This window comes from Pyrus communis, chromosome 5, assembly GCF_041283825.1.
Source record: "Pyrus communis isolate YQ-2024b chromosome 5, ASM4128382v1, whole genome shotgun sequence".
Taxonomy (NCBI): domain Eukaryota; kingdom Viridiplantae; phylum Streptophyta; class Magnoliopsida; order Rosales; family Rosaceae; genus Pyrus; species Pyrus communis.
The window spans coordinates 17,684,014-17,702,454 of NC_142569.1; the positions used below are offsets into that span (position 1 = coordinate 17,684,014).

At 38.6% G+C, this 18,441-nt stretch overlaps 2 protein-coding genes across 2 annotated transcripts; both read left to right on the forward strand.

Annotated features, from left to right (window-relative positions):
• Positions 1–11,089: 11,089 nt before the first annotated feature.
• Positions 11,090–11,799, forward strand: LOC137726306 (pathogenesis-related leaf protein 4). Its single transcript, XM_068465221.2, has one exon. It carries the CDS (start codon positions 11,116–11,118, stop codon positions 11,599–11,601), a length of 486 nt encoding a protein of 161 aa, XP_068321322.2. The 5' UTR covers positions 11,090–11,115; the 3' UTR covers positions 11,602–11,799.
• Positions 11,800–16,389: 4,590 nt separating this feature from the next.
• Positions 16,390–17,109, forward strand: LOC148696904 (pathogenesis-related leaf protein 4-like). Its single transcript, XM_088693279.1, is given in 1 exon segment — positions 16,390–17,109. A coding segment is annotated over 1 exon segment (486 nt). The 5' UTR covers positions 16,390–16,411; the 3' UTR covers positions 16,898–17,109.
• The last annotated feature ends 1,332 nt before the right edge of the window (positions 17,110–18,441 follow it).

Here is an 18,441-nt window from a genome sequence, read left to right on the forward strand (position 1 = left end):
AGAGAAAATATACCAGAGTGAGGGGGATCTGTGGGAAAAGAAAGGGAACTGGTCCTGGTGGCAGGCAAACTAACACAAAACTAAAATAAAATAAGAAGCGTCCAGAAAATAATAGAATTACCAAAATATCCTTGATGCCAACATTTCATAGAATTTTTTATTAACTCTAAATTTATTTCGTTTGTGTTCATGTGGTCGTAGTGACGAGTACTTTAAGAATATGGCACGAAAGGAGATAAAATATGAAATGAGCTCAAATGTCTGTGGGACCATGATTTTCCAGGGTCGGAGTAAGGCTAATCTAAATACTGTTACCTCAGAAGTTTGGTCATGGATTCACCAGCTCCGGGCGATGCTGTGTCAGACAAAGCAAGATGCCACCATCATCCTACTCCGGGTTAAGCGGAGTCCAAGCGACTCCGCTGGATGACCATAATTGTTCCGCAAGACACGTGATTTGATCTGGAAATTGACTCAATCAAATCCTATAAGTTTTGGAGTCCCTACAATTTAGGGATAGGCGTGTGCCACAAGTAATCACACTCTTAAGAGGATGAAATATTTACTTACTAGATATCCTCTCGGATTTTCCCAGCTTAGAACAAGGATTTTATCCTAAAAATGCATCTCTCACACTATAAATGCATCCATCTAGGGTTAATCTACTGTAATGCAATATATACACTTGAATTCTCTTGCCACTGTTTGAGTCTCAAATCATTCGCTAACTTGACCATCAGAAAGCTTTTGGCCAGTATACCCCTCCACCCTTGACTAAAGGGTGGCTTACAGTTGTTTATTGTTTTGCAAGTTGTTCCAAACTACACGAATTTATGCTTAACCACCGCTTATGGAAGTGTGCATATTTAGTTCCAAGAATTGGTGTTGTCATTTAGAGAATACCCATATTCCTCTCGATCAAACCATTTTATTCCATGTAAACCACACTCAGAAAGTTGTTACTTGGGCAAACTATGAACCCGGATGAAGAAGAGACTTCTTTCACCAATCAAGTTTGGAGCGACGTCCTGAAGGTGCACACGTCGATGAATGACCTCAAAAAGAATTTACAGGTCTGAGAAAGAGCAATTTGCTAGCCTGAATGACAGAATGAAAGCTGAAGAGGAAACCCTCACTCGATTAGAGTGTCATTCACCAGCACTCAAGTAAGAAGTCTTTCCCAAACATTGATCACCTAAAAAGAAAACAGGAATACTTCAAGAAAGTACAAAAGATGAGGAAGACAACCTAGAGAGAACCTCAGGTGAAAGATCCTTTAACCAGACCAAGAACTGCTTACCCACATCCCCACGACACCCTAGTTATCAGGCTACAAAATCCAACATGGCATGGTCGAAAGAGTCTTGATCAATAATGGGTTAGAAGTCAACATCTTCTTTAGAGGGCAGCAATAAAAATGGGCATCTTGGATGAGGTCAACTCAAGAAAGTCTACTATCTAAACCCTTAGGGGAACCCTGCTCAACACCTTGGTTACATGCCATAGGAAATGTCTCATTTAAAGACAGAGTCTCGCCTCGCTACCCTAGAATGTTACCGAGCAGTGAAGGATTCAACAATAGAGAAACTAGAGGAACTATGCTAGGAGATGAGGTCCTCATTGAAGGTAATCAAGGCCTTTGCAGACCATTCTAGCTGACTTAAGACAAAGACCACACGAACTACATGCGGTTTAATTCCCTTCCCGGGATATGTAGGCAATCATATCCAGACCCAATCGCAATGCCACTATCTCTGCGAAGACAAGTCCACAGAGAACTCATCTCCTAACACCCTACCATAAGCTTATCATCGAAAGTGATCTCGGATGTAACTTTTTATGTCATATCATCTTTTCTTTAGAACTACACCAGTGATTTGATTCTCCATCCCAAAGATATGTAGGCAATCCTTCTCGGATTCAATGTGTACTTTCTATATTTTTTTGGTGATGCAGTGAGTACACTACTCATTGAAAATAGGGCCTTAACTTTGAAAACTTTACGACAGTGCAAGTCTAAAAACGTTCACAGTTACACTATCAGATTAGCGTTCATTAACCTAATCCATCTAGAACAGTTAGCAGTTTAGGAGACTCGAACCATAATAAGAGTGGTAACAATTAGCGAGCTATCGACACGGGCACATGAGTCATTGACCTGTAAGTCGAATGCAACATTTGGCCTTCGAAAAGTTTATGCAGCCAACAAGGTTATAGATTATAACATTCAAACCTAGGCCTAAGCCATCTGAATCAATAGTCGAAATGGCGATCTGACACTCATCCAAGGGTGGCTCTGAAATCCGACCCCAAGTACGACTACTTCTATCCCGGACCAACTTACTAAGCTAAGTAAGCTCTGCGACACCAAGTTTTAGCAGGTCCAAATAGGGCATCCAAACTAGGCAATCCCCTAGAAGAATTTATTTAAATGGAGCTTCGATATGTGAAAATGCTTTAGCTTAAGATATACGAAAATGCTTTAGCTTAAGATTTACGTCTGATCAAAAAGGCTCAAGTCTAATACTTAGGGTCTGACAAAAGGATTAAAAAAACTTTAACTTAAGATTTCCGACCCACACATTAACGTCCAAGTTTCCAAAGAACTTTAGCTTCAGATGCACTAGAAACGAACATGCAATTTTAGACCTGGGAGAAATCCTACTGGTACCACATTGCAAGTTCCGAAACCCTTGCCTCAAGAGTCGGGGCAAGGTGCGAAGAAACTGATTCCCACTTGAATGAATATCATTAGCTGTACATTGAAACTCTTGCATTCAATGAATGCAGTACAATAAGTGTGGAAGTAAGTGTGTTTTCATGGGTTTAATGCTTAAGTCCTAGTACTGTTATAATATGGTGTTTTGGATATCGCAATGAGAATACTTTACGAATACTAAGTTTGGAATGCAACGTTCACCCCGAATCAACATTACCAAAGAGAGCTGATGTACTCTATCCCAACCCCATAAACTTATCTGTATTCCGCTCCACCACTTATTCCTAGTGCTGGTGAAGAAGAAAGTCCATGTGCTTGATCTCCTCATGAATTCAAAAGACATTTCATCCCTTGGGATGCTCTCACCGAGCGTATTGAATTTGACGTCGAACTCCTCTTCAAGTAGTTTCTTATGACCTTGGAACACAGACACCTCGAAAGAATATTTGACAGTAAGCTATTAGAGTTCCGCAATGCATTCGTCATCTTTACAGAAGACCTCCTGACAAAGATCATTCACCTATTTTAAAAGAACTTTCTACTTCATAGCCCAAGTGTTCTGTTCAGAGGTTAATGCACACTCTGATTCTTCCTTCAAGACAGCAAGATCTTGGTTTGTTTCTGCCTTAGCCTCCTTCTCGAGCCTCAATTCCTCTCGAATTTGGTCAAATCTTTCCCAGTAACCTCTGGACTTCACCTCTTCGACATGAGCCAGGTCGATATAATGAATTATCTCTACCTCATGGGTAGAGTCTGAAGCTTGCTACTTAGCGTGCAGACTTTTGAGTTCTTTAGATTAGGTTAACAACCGTTGTTCCGCCTTAATCCTCAATGTCGTTTCAAGACCTGCAACTTACTTAAACTCTTAGATCCGCTTTGTTTATTGAAATAAGGTAACATTTGTCTAAATGTTGGTCTATCACAAAGAGTATATCAAAGGGAATTTATGAATATCAATGAAGTAAAATTGGAAAGATCAAGATAAATACCTCATAACGACTCCCGTAACACTGCATCATGGTATCGTCAAAAGAGGTACAAGCTCATTTGAAGTTAACAGGGGTAATAGCAACTCCAAGCAATGCACGTGCATAATCTGTATTTCAAAGATCACTAGTGTTTGAAAGAAGAGGAATTTGGTCAATTAAAGGTCGGATCACAAGAGGAGGATGAGCTTTCTTTTTTGATCTTGACGGGACCGTTAGGGGAAAATCATTATAACTTAAGTGCTCATCTACAAACACCGGCGGCAGAGGGACAGAAGGTGACGCCAAGGAAATAGAAGGCAAAACAACTTCTCTCGGCATGGATGGAATACTCGGTTGAAGAACCGAAAAAGTAAAATAAGAATCCAGCTGCGACGAATGGGTCAGCACCACCAAAGGAAATAAGGGAATTAAATAAGGTGATTCATCTACCACAGATGCAAGGGTAGAGACATTGGGAATCAGCGACACTAGAGCAGCCATGTGTATTTTTCTTTGAAGATGGATTTCTTCTTCCTCTCCAAAACCTTCGGAGGGCAAGTATCACCAGTTAAGGCTAAAGAGTTACAATAATTAGATGAGAAAAAGAGCTCTCAGTGCATTTTTTGCTTTTTTGAGACAAGTGACAGAGTCGCTGCTGGTTTAAAGGAATGAGTCTTTCTATGAACATTGCCAGCTTCCACCCACTTTGGATCCTTTAAAGGGAATATAAAACAGTGAAACGCGTCAATGTCCTTCCCTGGGTCATTGAAGCGCTCAGTGGAGAATAGCCATTTCTAGTTACGATAAATAGTGAAATTTGCATTGCTCGACGAATCGAGTCCGGACGCCACACTCCAATATCAGGCAACTCGTCTTTGAAGTTAGGAATGGTTGGAGGGCTATATTGGATCCAAACTCCACTAATGTTTGTCATGACAAGGGATGTTCTGATATAAGTCTCCCAAGCAAGACTAGTTATGGTCATGAAATGCCCTTCATAGAGGCAGAAAAGGGAAAACGAAGGCTCAAATCCAAAAAGGAGGGATAAACTCTGGTGCAGGGACGACTAGGATTCGATGATGGAAGATCAACATAAATATCGTGGCCAGGCTCCCACCAGATATTACAATCATTCAGAATATTGCAGTGCATTTCGGCAAAAGATTCATCCTCTTCTTGGTTACAAACTCTCGTCAAATGAAGATTGTATAGAGAAACACTAATCGATTTGCATTTCTTACTCGAAGACGCCATCAGGTAAAGATTCAAATTGATTAGAAAATTTTGAAATAGGTACAAATAAAAGTTGGAGCTTTTTTGGACAATGAGGGTTTATGGTGAAAGAATGAAGAGAGGTCAGAGCTTTTTCTGACAATGAGGGTTTAAGATGAAAGAATGAAGAGATGTTAGAGGATATATAAACATCGCTTGAAGAGTTCTACAAGCCGTTGAATCTGGACTGACTCCCTTAATTTGGACCAATCGATTTGACAATTAGGAGAAGCAAAGAATTTCAAAAGAAATTTCTCGTTTTCTGTGAGCAAACTTCAGACATGCCGTTTCATCATTGCAAATTTTATGGCACTCTACACGAAGATACACACCCAAATCCAAAACGATGTCACGTCAAAGTTAAAAGTCACCTCACATTCATGAAGACCAAACAATATGTATTCCAACTTACTTCACAAGGCTTGGTTTTTTGTAACAATCCATCCTCAAGGGGAACATGCTGCCTCTCAGATACATAGTTAAGGGCAATTGTGTGACCATGATTTTCAAGGGCCAGAGTAAGGTTGATCCAAATACTGTTACCTTAGAAACCCGGTCATGAACTTTCCAACTCCAGGCAGAGCTGTGTCAGACAAAGCAGGATGCCACTATCATCCTACTCTGGGGCAATAGGTGGAGTCCAAGTTACTCCGCTGGATGAACATGCTTGTTCCGCAAGACACGCAATTTGATCTGGATATGGACTCAATCAAATCCTATAAGTCATGAAGTTTCTACAATCTAGGGATAAGAATGGGCCACAAGTAATTACACTCCTATAAGGTTGCAATATCTACTTCTAAATGTCCTTCCGGATTCTCCCAGCTTAGAACAAGGATTCAATCCTAAAAAGGTCTCTCTCCCAGGGTATAAATATACCTGTCTAGGATTCAACTATGGTAATGTAATATGTACACTTAAATTCTCTTGGCCATTGCTTGAGTCTCAAATCATTCATTAACTTGACCGTCGGAGAGCCTTTGGCTGGCATACACACCCCCTTCCCCGGCCAAGTGTTTACTTACAGTTGTTTACTATTTTGCAGGTTATTCTAGACTAATTTGTGCTCAACCATCGCTTAAGGAGGTGCATAAATTTGGTTCCATGTCCACTTAAAATTTCCACTTAGTCCTTCCAGGGGAATTTTGGTCATTTCACAACTTCGGGGAATAAAATACAACAAAATTAGGGAAGGATTGTAACACTATCTAATCGAATGACTTGAGAACATCATGGATGCGGTCACCAATAATCAAGCAATAAGCATATACCAGCTGCATGAACACGTAACAAAAAGAAGACAACCAAAAAACCAACACAACACCTCCTGCCAAAGCTTGAAATCAACCAAAACAAAGCCCTAAAATTGCAAAAAAGAAGAAGCCCAAAATTCTCCAAAGATACAGTTCGAGATCAACCGACCACTCCACACTTATCAATTAAAAAATCACGCTAATGGAACTGCAACCATGAAATAGAGGAAACCAGTGAGAATAACCAACCCATAAGTAATAGAACCAACAAAGCCATGCACATAATGACGTCCCTCAGCACCCGAGTTTAAATTCTACACATTGTCAAAGAAATGTGTGATATTATTCGTTTGAGATTAGTGGTTGCAGACATAGACTGATGTTGGATCGAGAGAGGAAATAGAAGATTGAAGCAAGTGAGAATTGAGGAAAATGAGCGAAGTGAGAGGGATGGGTATTGGAGTGATGAGAATCAAGGTGGTGGAGGGAAAGGAAAAAACAAACTGCAGGGCTAATGATTTGTTTGAAATCAGGAGAAATGAGGAGATTTGGACAAAGCTCAATTAAGATAGAGCTTAGAAGAACTAACACTAAAGCCGATAAAAACTGAGACAAAGCTCAGGAAAGTTAAGACTAAATCCCAGAAAAGTGAAAGGAGAGAATAGGAGATAAGAGAAGAGATGAGGGTTGTTTGCCCAAACCTTAAGGTTGTTTGCCCAAACCTTAAAGTCAAAGGCAAGGGCCCATGACTAGATGTGGTCTTCGGTATTTTCTCTTAGGTTTGGGCCAGAAAAGAAATGAATAATAGTTTAAAAAAAAGTACATAAGTTGAGTTTTTTTTTTTTTTTTTTTTTTTTTTTTTCAACTGTTGTGTCCGGAAGTGTGTTTCTAAACTGTGCTTAAACTAGCACACATTGAAAAGTAATCATGCATGTTGAAATTATATAAACGACCTAATGCAAATTGTACTTTACATTATAGAGACTAGGATCATCTCTGGATCCTTACCATCAGGATCCTCTAATCTTTGAGCATTCAGTACCCTATGAACGACCACGATTTAAGTATGTGAGTGAAGGAGAAGCGGATTGTCAGTGCTGGTATAATAGGTACATAGCTTTGATATAGGAGGTGTTCGAGAAGATGCAACAGATTGCCAATATCGATGGACGGCGGATGTGGTGCTACGGCGATGTAAGGCAACACATGGATGCAGCGAGTTAGACGCAGGTTAGCAGGTGGATGTAGCGGCGATGTGAGGCAACAGGTGATGTAGGCGAATCTGGTGCAGTGGCGACATGGGTTTTTGAGAAGTCGACAGTGAAGCCTAAACATGATGGCAGTTGTGGGATTACGAACTGCGGGCAAGATGACAACGATTTTTTTTTTTCCGACTTGAATCTTTACCGTTCATTGTATGTTAAATACTTAGGATTAAAAGATCCGGAGATGATCCTAATCCATAGTACATCACCAATTTTTCTCGAGGGCGATGGCAATCTATCACCTTTCGAGGGGGTGTTTTTGTAAAACTTGGAAAATATAATCCCTTAATCATCAGGATTTAGATTGCGTTCTAACACTCCCCTTCAAGGTGGAGACTAAATGTCGAAAACTCCCAACTTGTGTATCATAACTAAGAAGTCATCTTTGCCCACAGGCTTCGTAAACACATCTGCTAGTTGTTGGGATAAAGCAACATACTTAGTACTAACTGAACCATCCTGAATCTTGTCTCAAATGAAATGACAATCTATTTCAATATGTCGCATTCTCTTGTGGTAGATCGGACTGGTAGCTATATGTAAAATTGTCTGGTTGTCACAACATTCCCTCGTCATTGCTCTATATTCAGCTTCCGTTGAGGAAAGAGAGACAGTCTTTTGCCTTTTCATTCTCCATAAAATTAAAAAGTTTCCAAGGAACACACAATACCCAGTAGTAGACCTTCGACTATTTGGGCAACCAGCCCAATCTGAGTCGCAGAATGCACTCACTTCAGGTTGTTTTTGGCTGATATAGAAGTCATTGTCCAGGTGCTTTTTTGAGGTATTTGAGTACACGTAATGCAGCCTCCATGCGTGGTTTACGAGGCTCATGCATAAACATGCTTAGAACATGTGTGGCATATGTAATATCAGGCATTGTGATAGTGAGGTAGATTAGACGACCTACCAATTGCCCATATTGAGACAGATCCCTTAGCATTTCTCCACAGTCGATTAGCTTGGTTCCTTGCTCCATTGGAAATGAGACTGGACGAGCACCTAATATGACACCATCTTTAACAATGTCAAGACTCAGGAGTGTACTTCATCCGTGAAATGCAAATACCCTTCCTTGAATGGGAAACCTCAAGAAAAATTCAAACCCCCAAAATCCTTGATACGAAAACAAGTATAAAGAAATTGCTTGAGAGACCTTATAGTCGTTTCATCATTTCCGGTGATCAATATATCATCAACATAGATCAACAATGCTGTGAAATACGTACTTGCCTGTTGATAAATAATGAGTAATCAGCCTTTGATTGAATAAACATTTGGCGCGAAGCTTGCTTAAGGACATATAATGATTTGTTGAGGCGACATACCAAGTGCTCCCCCTGCCGCCGGAGACCAGGAGGAGGATGCATATAGATTTCTTCATGAAGATCGCCATGAAGGAATGCGTTGTTGACATCAAGTTGATGGAGAGACCAATTGCAAGCTGCGGCAATGGCGAGAAGGCAACGAACTGTAATCATTGTTGTAGTGGGATAAAAGGTTTCATGATAGTCAATGCCTGCTGTTTGGGTGAAGTCCTTAGCTACCAGTCGAGCTTTATACAACTCAACTGAACCGTCAAAACAACGCTTGATTTTATATACCCATTTGCAATCAATTGGGCATTTGCCCGGAGGAAGGGAAATGAGCGTCCAAGTGTTGTTGGATTGGAGGGCCTCAAGTTCTGTATTGCTAAAGGAAATTTTAGTTTGCCTTAGAAAAAGAAGATAACGAGTACCTGGTGAAAAAGTGAGCAACGACGAAGACGAAAGGTCTGGTGACAGAGTCACTTGCGAACAATCAAAGTCCTTGAGAAGAACGGAGGGTTGTTTGGGACATTGCGATTGACGGACAGGATGAGCAGGTAATGGAGGTTTGAGGTGAGCATGTGGCGGGGTGATGGGCGGTACAAGAGTAGTGGGTGGCATGGCAGTTAGTGATTCAAGATGAAGAGGTGGCGTCACGATTGGTGGTGCGACGGTAGTTGGTGGTGAGTTGACGTGGGTAAACAAATTATCGACATTTTTTTTGGGAGAAGAGGGCACCGACGCTGAAGGTTCGGGGTTTGACTGAGGAAAAGAAATTAAATCACGTAAAGATTAATTTGGTACATGGGGACCGATGTTAGGTTCTGGGTTTGGCTAAGGAGAAGGACAATTTACATCAGAAAAAGAGGAATTTGGCATATTGGAAGCACGGGTGTGGTTAGTGGGCTTGATGTGGCCTTTTTTGTTTGGGCTAATTAGGTATTATCTTTGGATTGATCAGGAAATTTTTCTTCAAATAAAACATCACGGTTAGTGAATATTTTGCAGGTGTCCAAATCATATAAATGATAAGCTTTCTACCCAATGGGATAACCGAGAAAAAAGCGTTTTGTGGAACGAGGGGTGAATTTAAAAGTGGGGTGAGTAGATGTGGCATAGGGGAGGCATCCGAAAACACACATACGATTATAAGTAGGGGGCTTGTTGCAAAGTTTCTCAAATGGTGTTTTCGTGGCAAGGACTTTGGACATACGATTATAAGTAGGGGGCTTGTTGTAAAGTTTCTCAAACGGTGTTTTCGTGGCAAGGACTTTGGTAGGCAAGTTATTAATAATATAGGCAGCGGTAAGCACACTTTGGAAGATTAATGCTCTAGTGGTCTTAAGGAGATGCATATGTTTACATTCAACAACACCATTTTACTTAGGTGTGTAGACGCATGTATGTTGATAAATAACCCTATTATCTTGGAAAAATTGGCGCATAGAATAAAACTCACCCCCATTGTTTACTCATATTTGTTGTATTTTGGAATGAAATTGGGTTTGAACAAGGGCAAAGAAAGACTTAAGATTCCTTATGTTTCAGATTTATGGCACATGAGGTACACCCATGTATATCTCGAGTAGCAATCAAAATGGTTAAAAAATAGTGTGTACCGGCGAGTGAAGTGGTTTTGTGAGGACCCCAAATGTCACAGTGTATAAGAGAGAAAGGACAATCAGTAGAAATTGAACTTGTCCCAAATGGAAGACGTGAGGAATCTAGCAGCAGAAGAGAGAAGGCAGAGCAAAGCAATGATTAATCTTGCTCAACTTGGAAAATAATATGTTTGCCAGAATGAATGTATTGATATCAGTGAGAAAGATTTATACAAAAGTCATCCTATAAACTAGCATCTAACTGCTATACAAATCAATTTACATATTCTCATCCATCGGGATTTAGTTTGCCTTCTAACAGTTTTGACGTCTTCATAGGGTTTGGCCATTTAGGTCATGACGACATTGCAGACAAAGAGAGAAAAATAATGTCATCATACATTGGCGTTTATACAACGTCATCATACACTAGTACCCCACCAATAGAATGACTTTTGAAATGATAATAAAATATCTGCTAACTAGTTGAGTCCAAAAAAAGACTTATATGTGATATTGAAAAAATACTTCTAATTAATTAAATATCAATATGACATGGATACATCACATCAATGCATTAGATATTTGATATACCATATCAAATTAACGTGGTTGGAAATTATGATATCTCCATGGAAAATACAATCCCCTTTCTCCTTTTTTTCATTATAAATACTACATGCTACACTTCCCATTTCAAATATTTGCAGTGTGAGTAGAAACCAATATTATGGGGTTGTGGAAGACTTCATTTGCCTTGGTTTGTCTCATAAGCTTAACCCTACTCCCATCCTCTCATGCCCAAGACTCACCACAAGACTACCTCAAAGCCCACAACGCCGCTCGAGCACAGGTGGGCGTTGCCCCCTTGTCATGGGATACCAACTTAGTCAATTATGCACAAAGATACGCTAACTCCCGCATCAGTGACTGCAATCTTGTTCATTCTGGTGGGCCCTATGGCGAAAACATAGCAAAGAGCACCGGTGACTTGTCGGGCACAGCAGCCGTGAACTTGTTTGTGAGCGAGAAAGCTAACTATAATTACAACTCTAACACTTGTGCTGCTGGGAAAATGTGTGGGCATTATACTCAGGTTGTTTGGCGCAGCTCAACCCGTCTAGGGTGCGCGAAAGTGCGGTGCAACAATGGAGGCACCTTCATTGGATGCAACTATGATCCCCCAGGCAACTATGCTGGGCAAAGACCTTACTAATTAACTAATATTCGACGATCACTTAAGCGTTCATTAATTATCTGTTATATTAAGTATTTTCTGATATTATGTAAGGCTATAGCTATGTTTTCAAGAATAAAATGAACTAAGAAGTGATTATCGTTTTTCTTACTAAGCTTTGTGAAAGAACATCGTTTTGATGTATTTGAATAATACAAATTTGGCATTGTGCATTAATGATATCATCTTATAAAACATATGTAAACCTTATGGTCAATCATTTTCATCCAGTAGATTAGAGTTGCTAAACTTTCATCTAACGGATAAAAACATGATTATTGTCTTAAGTAAATACTTTTTCACTTATAATTTTCTAAATGCTCTTAAAAAATCCAGTCGAGGATGACTTCGTTTTTTGGCTTTTTAGACATCATCAGGCCGTAAATAAGAGGGTTTGTACTTTGTACAATTTAACCACAAGGATGAAAAAAGGGCGTCGATTTTACAAAAAGCTAGGTATACATGATGAGCCAACTTATGAGAGAGACTTTTATGGCACCGGACGAGAAATTTTTCCAGGAGTCGGGTTACACATGACACCTGGTGTTCCCCACCTATTAGCATTTGACACCTTGGTTATGACTCAATCCTTGAATTTTATTATCCAAAATATAAATAAAAATAAATTTAACAAAAAAAAAAATATCAATTAAAAATCCAAATTAGAATTTTTATCTAACACAATTTTGTCATGGCAACCAATTTTTATATATCGATTAATCAGCAGCATCAATTTGTTTTTTAAAATTTGGCGACGCGGTTTGTAGTGCAAGGCTTTTAGAGTAGATCTGGTATTGCTTTCAGGATTGGGTAGTTCAAAGAGATTTCTGGGTTTCATTCTTTGTTGTTAGTTAAGTCAATCATATACATTTGTATTTGATTTGATTGGGAGGCGACAGGCAAGGAAGAGGAAATGGATCATGCGTCAGAATTTTCATAATTTTTTAAACCAAAATAAATAAATTTCAGGTTTTGTTAAAAAAAAATAAGAGTTTTAACGAAAAGCCCACGTTACTATTCACTTTAACGAAAAATCATATTTTTACACTAAAAAGTCAATCTTGGTGCTATTTAATTTATCCTTTATTTTGTCCTTATCGTTAAAAGTCAAAGTTTTCAAGCCCTTTTCGTTAGTTTTCCTTAAAAAAAATTGAATCAAAACCAAATCAAACTGAAAAACCGAACTGATAACCAAACAAATCGAAAAAAAACAAACCAAACCGAACAATAATTTCGGTTTGGTTTTTTTATTTTGACAAAAATCCGAATCGAACTAAACGTAACCCGTGCCTAAAATCACAAATCCATTTGGACTTTAACCAAAAAAAAAAAAAAAAAATCTACACTATCCCAATCACTGTTCTAAATATCCCCGCCTAAAGCCGCCTGGGCCACACCTAGGTGTTAGGCATTTGAAAATTAAGAAATGACGCCTACACCTACTAAGGTGCCCATCTAGACCGCCTAGGCCGCCCAGACCCGTCTAGGTTGCGACTCACTTAGACAGAAAATAGACTTGTTGAATACTTAAATGAACATACATTATATGTTTGTTCCCACGTTTTCATTATGTTCCAATAGCTCACAATAGATATGTCATTCTATTTTCTAGTTTATGATGAAAATTATATATATTTTAAGCATAAACATATACTTATTTACACGAAATATAATAGATTTATTTAAATCAGCCTATTCTGCCTAGGCACTAGGTCCCAACCCGCCGTCCGACTAGCGCATAGCATCTTTTAGAACCTTGATCCCGATACATACAGGCCATAGTGTCCCACATTTTCTTACGCAACCAAAGATTTGTATGGTCTTAATTTAAAAAAATATATATATATATATATTTATATATATTATAATTAAAGGGCGGGGAACGATTTGAAAGTTATAATAATTTAAGAGAGAGAAGAGTTTCGAACTCAAGACACATAAATAAAAACTCAACATCTTATCTACTAAAATATTATACCAATGCAAAATAAAAAGGTCCCAATACATACAAGTCAGCCTCACAATTTCCACACTATAGCCTAACTTCATGGTCACAAGAATAGCCACCCCTGTTGGCTATATGCCAAAAAGTATGTTAATGCTAATAATGCTATTACAACATGCGTGTACTCTAGGGTGGAATTCTTGCGTCGGGGTCCAAGGATATTCATGGATAATACTATTCGGTTACGGTCAAATTTTTTTGTGGTCCCATGATGACAAGTCACTTTTAATTTGATATTTGTGATGAAAAAACAGTTCATTCAACGCTTGTGGTGAACTCTATTAGCAATTGAGGTCCAAACTCAAATCCCCATGGTGAAAGGCATTGCAAAATTAAAGGATTCAAGATAATGGGTGAAAGGCATTGCAAAAAATTCAATATTTATGTCTACCCTCCTCTGCATATGAACTTCAAGAGCGTAAGAAACTTAAAGAATTAAAATTCAAAGAAGATTAGGAAAAAAAATTGAAAGGTTGTGTGCTGGCCGACTACGGCCTGCATCAAACCACACTACAACTTAAAGATAAAATTCAAAAGCATATATGCAATCAGACTGGTACAAATTAGACAAGAATGAAAATTCAAGTGAGACTAAGACTCTAACTTATGATCAAAGACGTGTTGGCATTGGAAAAAAACAAAGCTTTATTAGAAGTATTAGGATTTCCAAAAGAAATTAATTCATACCTAAGAAATTAGGCGCGACTTCACATTCAACTCTTCTCCTAACCATTGACATGGTTTTATAGGTTTAGTTTCACTCTATGTGTTCAAGCTTTTTTTTTTTTTTTTTTTTTTCTGTAAAATCTAATTTTAGTTAAACCCTAACTCATACTAAATGTCCATGGAATAGGATGTAATTTGGATTGAAATGACAAATTTGACCCTCCATGTGATAGTCACGTGAGTTTATTTAACAAAAGACTAATGAAAGTTTGGATTTGGACCTCAATGGCTAACAAGGCCTACCATGAGGGGTTAATTAATAGCTTTTTCATCATAACGGTCACATTGAAAATGCCGTCTCACCACAAGAACTACTAAAAAAATTTAGTGAATCAAGATGAAGAGGTGGCGTCACGATTGGTGGTGCCACGGTAGTTGGTGGTGAGTTGACGTGGGTAAACAAATTATCGACATTTTTTTGGGGAGAAGAGGGCACCGACGCTGAAGGTTCGGGGTTTGACTGAGGAAAAGAAATTACATCACGTAAAGATGAATTTGGTACATGGGGACCGATGTTAGGTTCTGGGTTTGGCTAAGGAGAAGGACAATTTACATCAGAAAAAGAGGAATTCGGCGTATTGGAAGCACGGGTGTAGTTAGTGGGCTTGATGTGGCCTTTTTTGTTTGGGCTAAGTAGGTATTATCTTTGGATTGATAAGGAAAATTTTCTTCAAATAAAAACATCACGGTTAGTGAATATTTTGCAGGTGTCCAAATCATATAAATGATAAGCTTTCTACCCAATGGGATAACCGAGAAAAAAGCTTTTTGTGGAAAGAGGGGTGAATTTAAAAGTGGGGTCAGTAGATGTGGCATAGGGGAGGCATCCGAATACACACAGACGATTATAAGTAGGGGGCTTGTTGTAAAGTTTCTCAAATGGTGTTTTCGTGGCAAGGACTTTGGACATACGATTATAAGTAGGGGGCTCGTTGTAAAGTTTCTCAAACGGTGTTTTCGTGGCAAGGACTTTGGTAGGCAAGCTATTAATAATATAGGCAGCGGTAAGCACACTTTGGAAGATTAATGCTCTAGTGGTCTTAAGGAGATGCATATGTTTACATTCAACAACACCATTTTACTTAGGTGTGTAGACGCATGTATGTTGATAAATAACCCTATTATCTTGGAAAAATTGGCGCATAGAATAAAACTCACCCCAATTGTTTACTCATATTTGTTGTATTTTGGAATGAAATTGAGTTTGAACAAGGGCAAAGAAAGACTTAAGATTCCTTGTGTTTCAGATTTATGGCACATGAGGTACACCCATGTATATCTCGAGTAGCAATCAAAATGGTTAAAAAATAATGTGCACCGGCGAGTGAAATGGTTTTGTGAGGACCCCAAATGTCACAGTGTATAAGAGAGAAAGGACAATCAGTAGAAATTGAACTTGTCCCAAATGGAAGACGTGAGGAATCTAGCAGCAGAAGAGAGAAGGCAAAGCAAAGCAATGATTAATCTTGCTCAACTTGGAAAATAATATGTTTGCCAGAATGAATGTATTGATATCAGTGAGAAAGATTTATACAAAAGTCCTCCTATAAACTAGCATCTAACTGCTATACAAATCAATTTACATATTACACACGTATTTGTCAAATATAATCCCTCATCCATCGGGATTTAGTTTGCCTTCTAACAGTTTTGACGTCTTCATAGGGTTTAGCCATTTAGGTCATGACGACATTGCAGACAAAGAGAGAAAAATAATGTCATCGTACACTGGCGTTTATACAACGTCATCATACACTGGTACCCCACCAGTAGAATGACTTTTGAAATGATAATAAAATATCTACTAACTAGTTGAGTCCAAAAGAAGACTTATATGTGATATTGAAAAAAATACTTCTAATTAATTAAATATCAATATGACATGGATACGCCACATTAATGCATTAGATCTTTGATATACCATATCAAATTAACGTGGTTGGAAATTATGGTATCTCCATGGAAAATACAATCCCCTTTCTCCTTTTTTTTCATTATAAATACTACATGCTACACTTCTCATTTCAAATATTTGCAGTGTGAGTAGAAACCAATATTATGGGGTTGTGGAAGACTTCATTTGCCTTGGTTTGTCTCATAAGCTTAACCCTACTCCCATCCTCTCATGCCCAAGACTCACCACAAGACTACTTCAATGCCCACAACGCCGCTCGTGCAAAGGTGGGCGTTGCCCCCTTGTCATAGGATACCAACTTAGTCAATTATGCATAAAGATATGCTAACTCCCGCATCAATGACTGCAATCGTGTTCATTCTGGTGGGTCCTACAGCGAAAACATAGCAAAGGGCACCGGTGACTTGTCGGGCACAGCAGCCGTGAACTTGTTTGTGAGCGAGAAAGCTAACTATAATTACAACTCTAACACTTGTGCTGCTGGGAAAATGTGTGGGCATTATACTCAGGTTGTTTGGCGCAGCTCAACCCGTCTAGGGTGCGCGAAAGTGCAGTGCAACAATGGAGGCACCTTCATTGGATGCAACTATGATCCCCCAGGCAACTATGCTGGGCAGAGACCTTACTAATTAACTAATATTCGATAATCACTTAAGCGTTCATTAATTATCTGTTATATTAAGTATTTTCTGATATTATGTAAGGCTATAACTATGTTTTCAAGAATAAAATGAACTAAGAAGTGATTGTCGTTTTTCTTACTAAGCTTTGTGAAAGAACATCCTTTTGATGTATTTGAATAATACAAATTTGGCTTTGTGCATTAATGATATCATCTTATAAAACATATGTAAACCTTATGGTCAATCATTTTCATCCAGTAGATTAGAGTTGCTAAACTTTCATCTAACGGATTAAAACATGATTATTGTCTGAAGTAAATACTTTTTTACTTATAAATTTGTAAATGCCCTTAAAAAAGCTAGTCAATAATGACTTCGTTTTTTGGCTTTTTAGGCATCATCAGGCCGTAAATAAGAGGGTTTGTACTTTGTACAATTTAACCACAAGGATGAGAAAAGGGTGTCGATTTTACAAAAAGCTAGGTATACATGATGAGTCAACTTATGAGAGAGACTTTTATGACACCGGACGAGAAATTTTTCCAGGAGTCGGGTACACATGATACCTGGTGTTCCCCACCTATTAGCATTTGACACCTTGGTTATGACTCAATCCTTGAATTTTATTTTCCAAAATATAAATATAAAAAAATTTAACAAAAAAAAAATCAATTAAAAATCCAAATTAGAATTTTTATCTAACACAATTTCTAAATTACCCCTATCCCAGTGAACAAACCCCCACCTCGTCCACGCCAATCACCCATCAGAGAGCAACTACCCACCCCATCGTCGGCTGACTACTTTACCGGCAACACCCCATCTCTTCTCTCTCTCTCTTCCCATTTTTCTCTCTCATCTGCTCTCTATTTCTCCACTCTTATTTCGACATACAAGCGGAGGGATGTTCAGCGGCAACTTAACCAGAAATCTGGTGTCCCCAATCCCGATCTAATTGATGGTGAAGTGGTCGGCCTTCCCGTGTTCTTCTCCGGCGTAGGAGAGGAGGTGAAAGAAAAAAATGAGAGAGAAAGAAAGAGAAAGGGCAACAGAGACGTGAGGGAAAGGGAGGAATGGGTATGGGTGGGGCGGAGGGTTCCAGATCCTGGACGTAATTTGGATTGTTTGTCTGTTTATTTGATTGATTTTTACTTTTTCTTAAAATTAGTTTGATTTATATTCTCAGAAATAAGATCGAAGGATTGAGTCATTTCAAAAGATGATATCCAAGGTGTGAAATGCTAGTAGGTGGGGAACACCAGGTGTCATGCGCATCCCCTGAAAAAATTATTTCTTGGCACATAGGATGGAAGGAGATATTTTTCAGTGTAATCAGAACATAGGATGATACACTACATATCATTATGCAAATAATGAGATATATATGCTAAAAAGTTAATAATTTTAAAAAATAAAATTTTCCAACGTTTATATAAAAATACGTAATGTATCATCCGTATTTCGATCATAATAAAAAATTTCTCTACCGAATGATGTACGCCGGTGGCCCTCAATGCATGATAGGGGTAAATCCCTAAGAAAAATTTACG

Coding starts and splice junctions, on each gene's coding strand:
- LOC137726306 (XM_068465221.2), top strand. CDS start 11,116: ATGGGGTTGTGGAAGACTTCATTTGCCTTGGTTTGTCTCATAAGCTTA.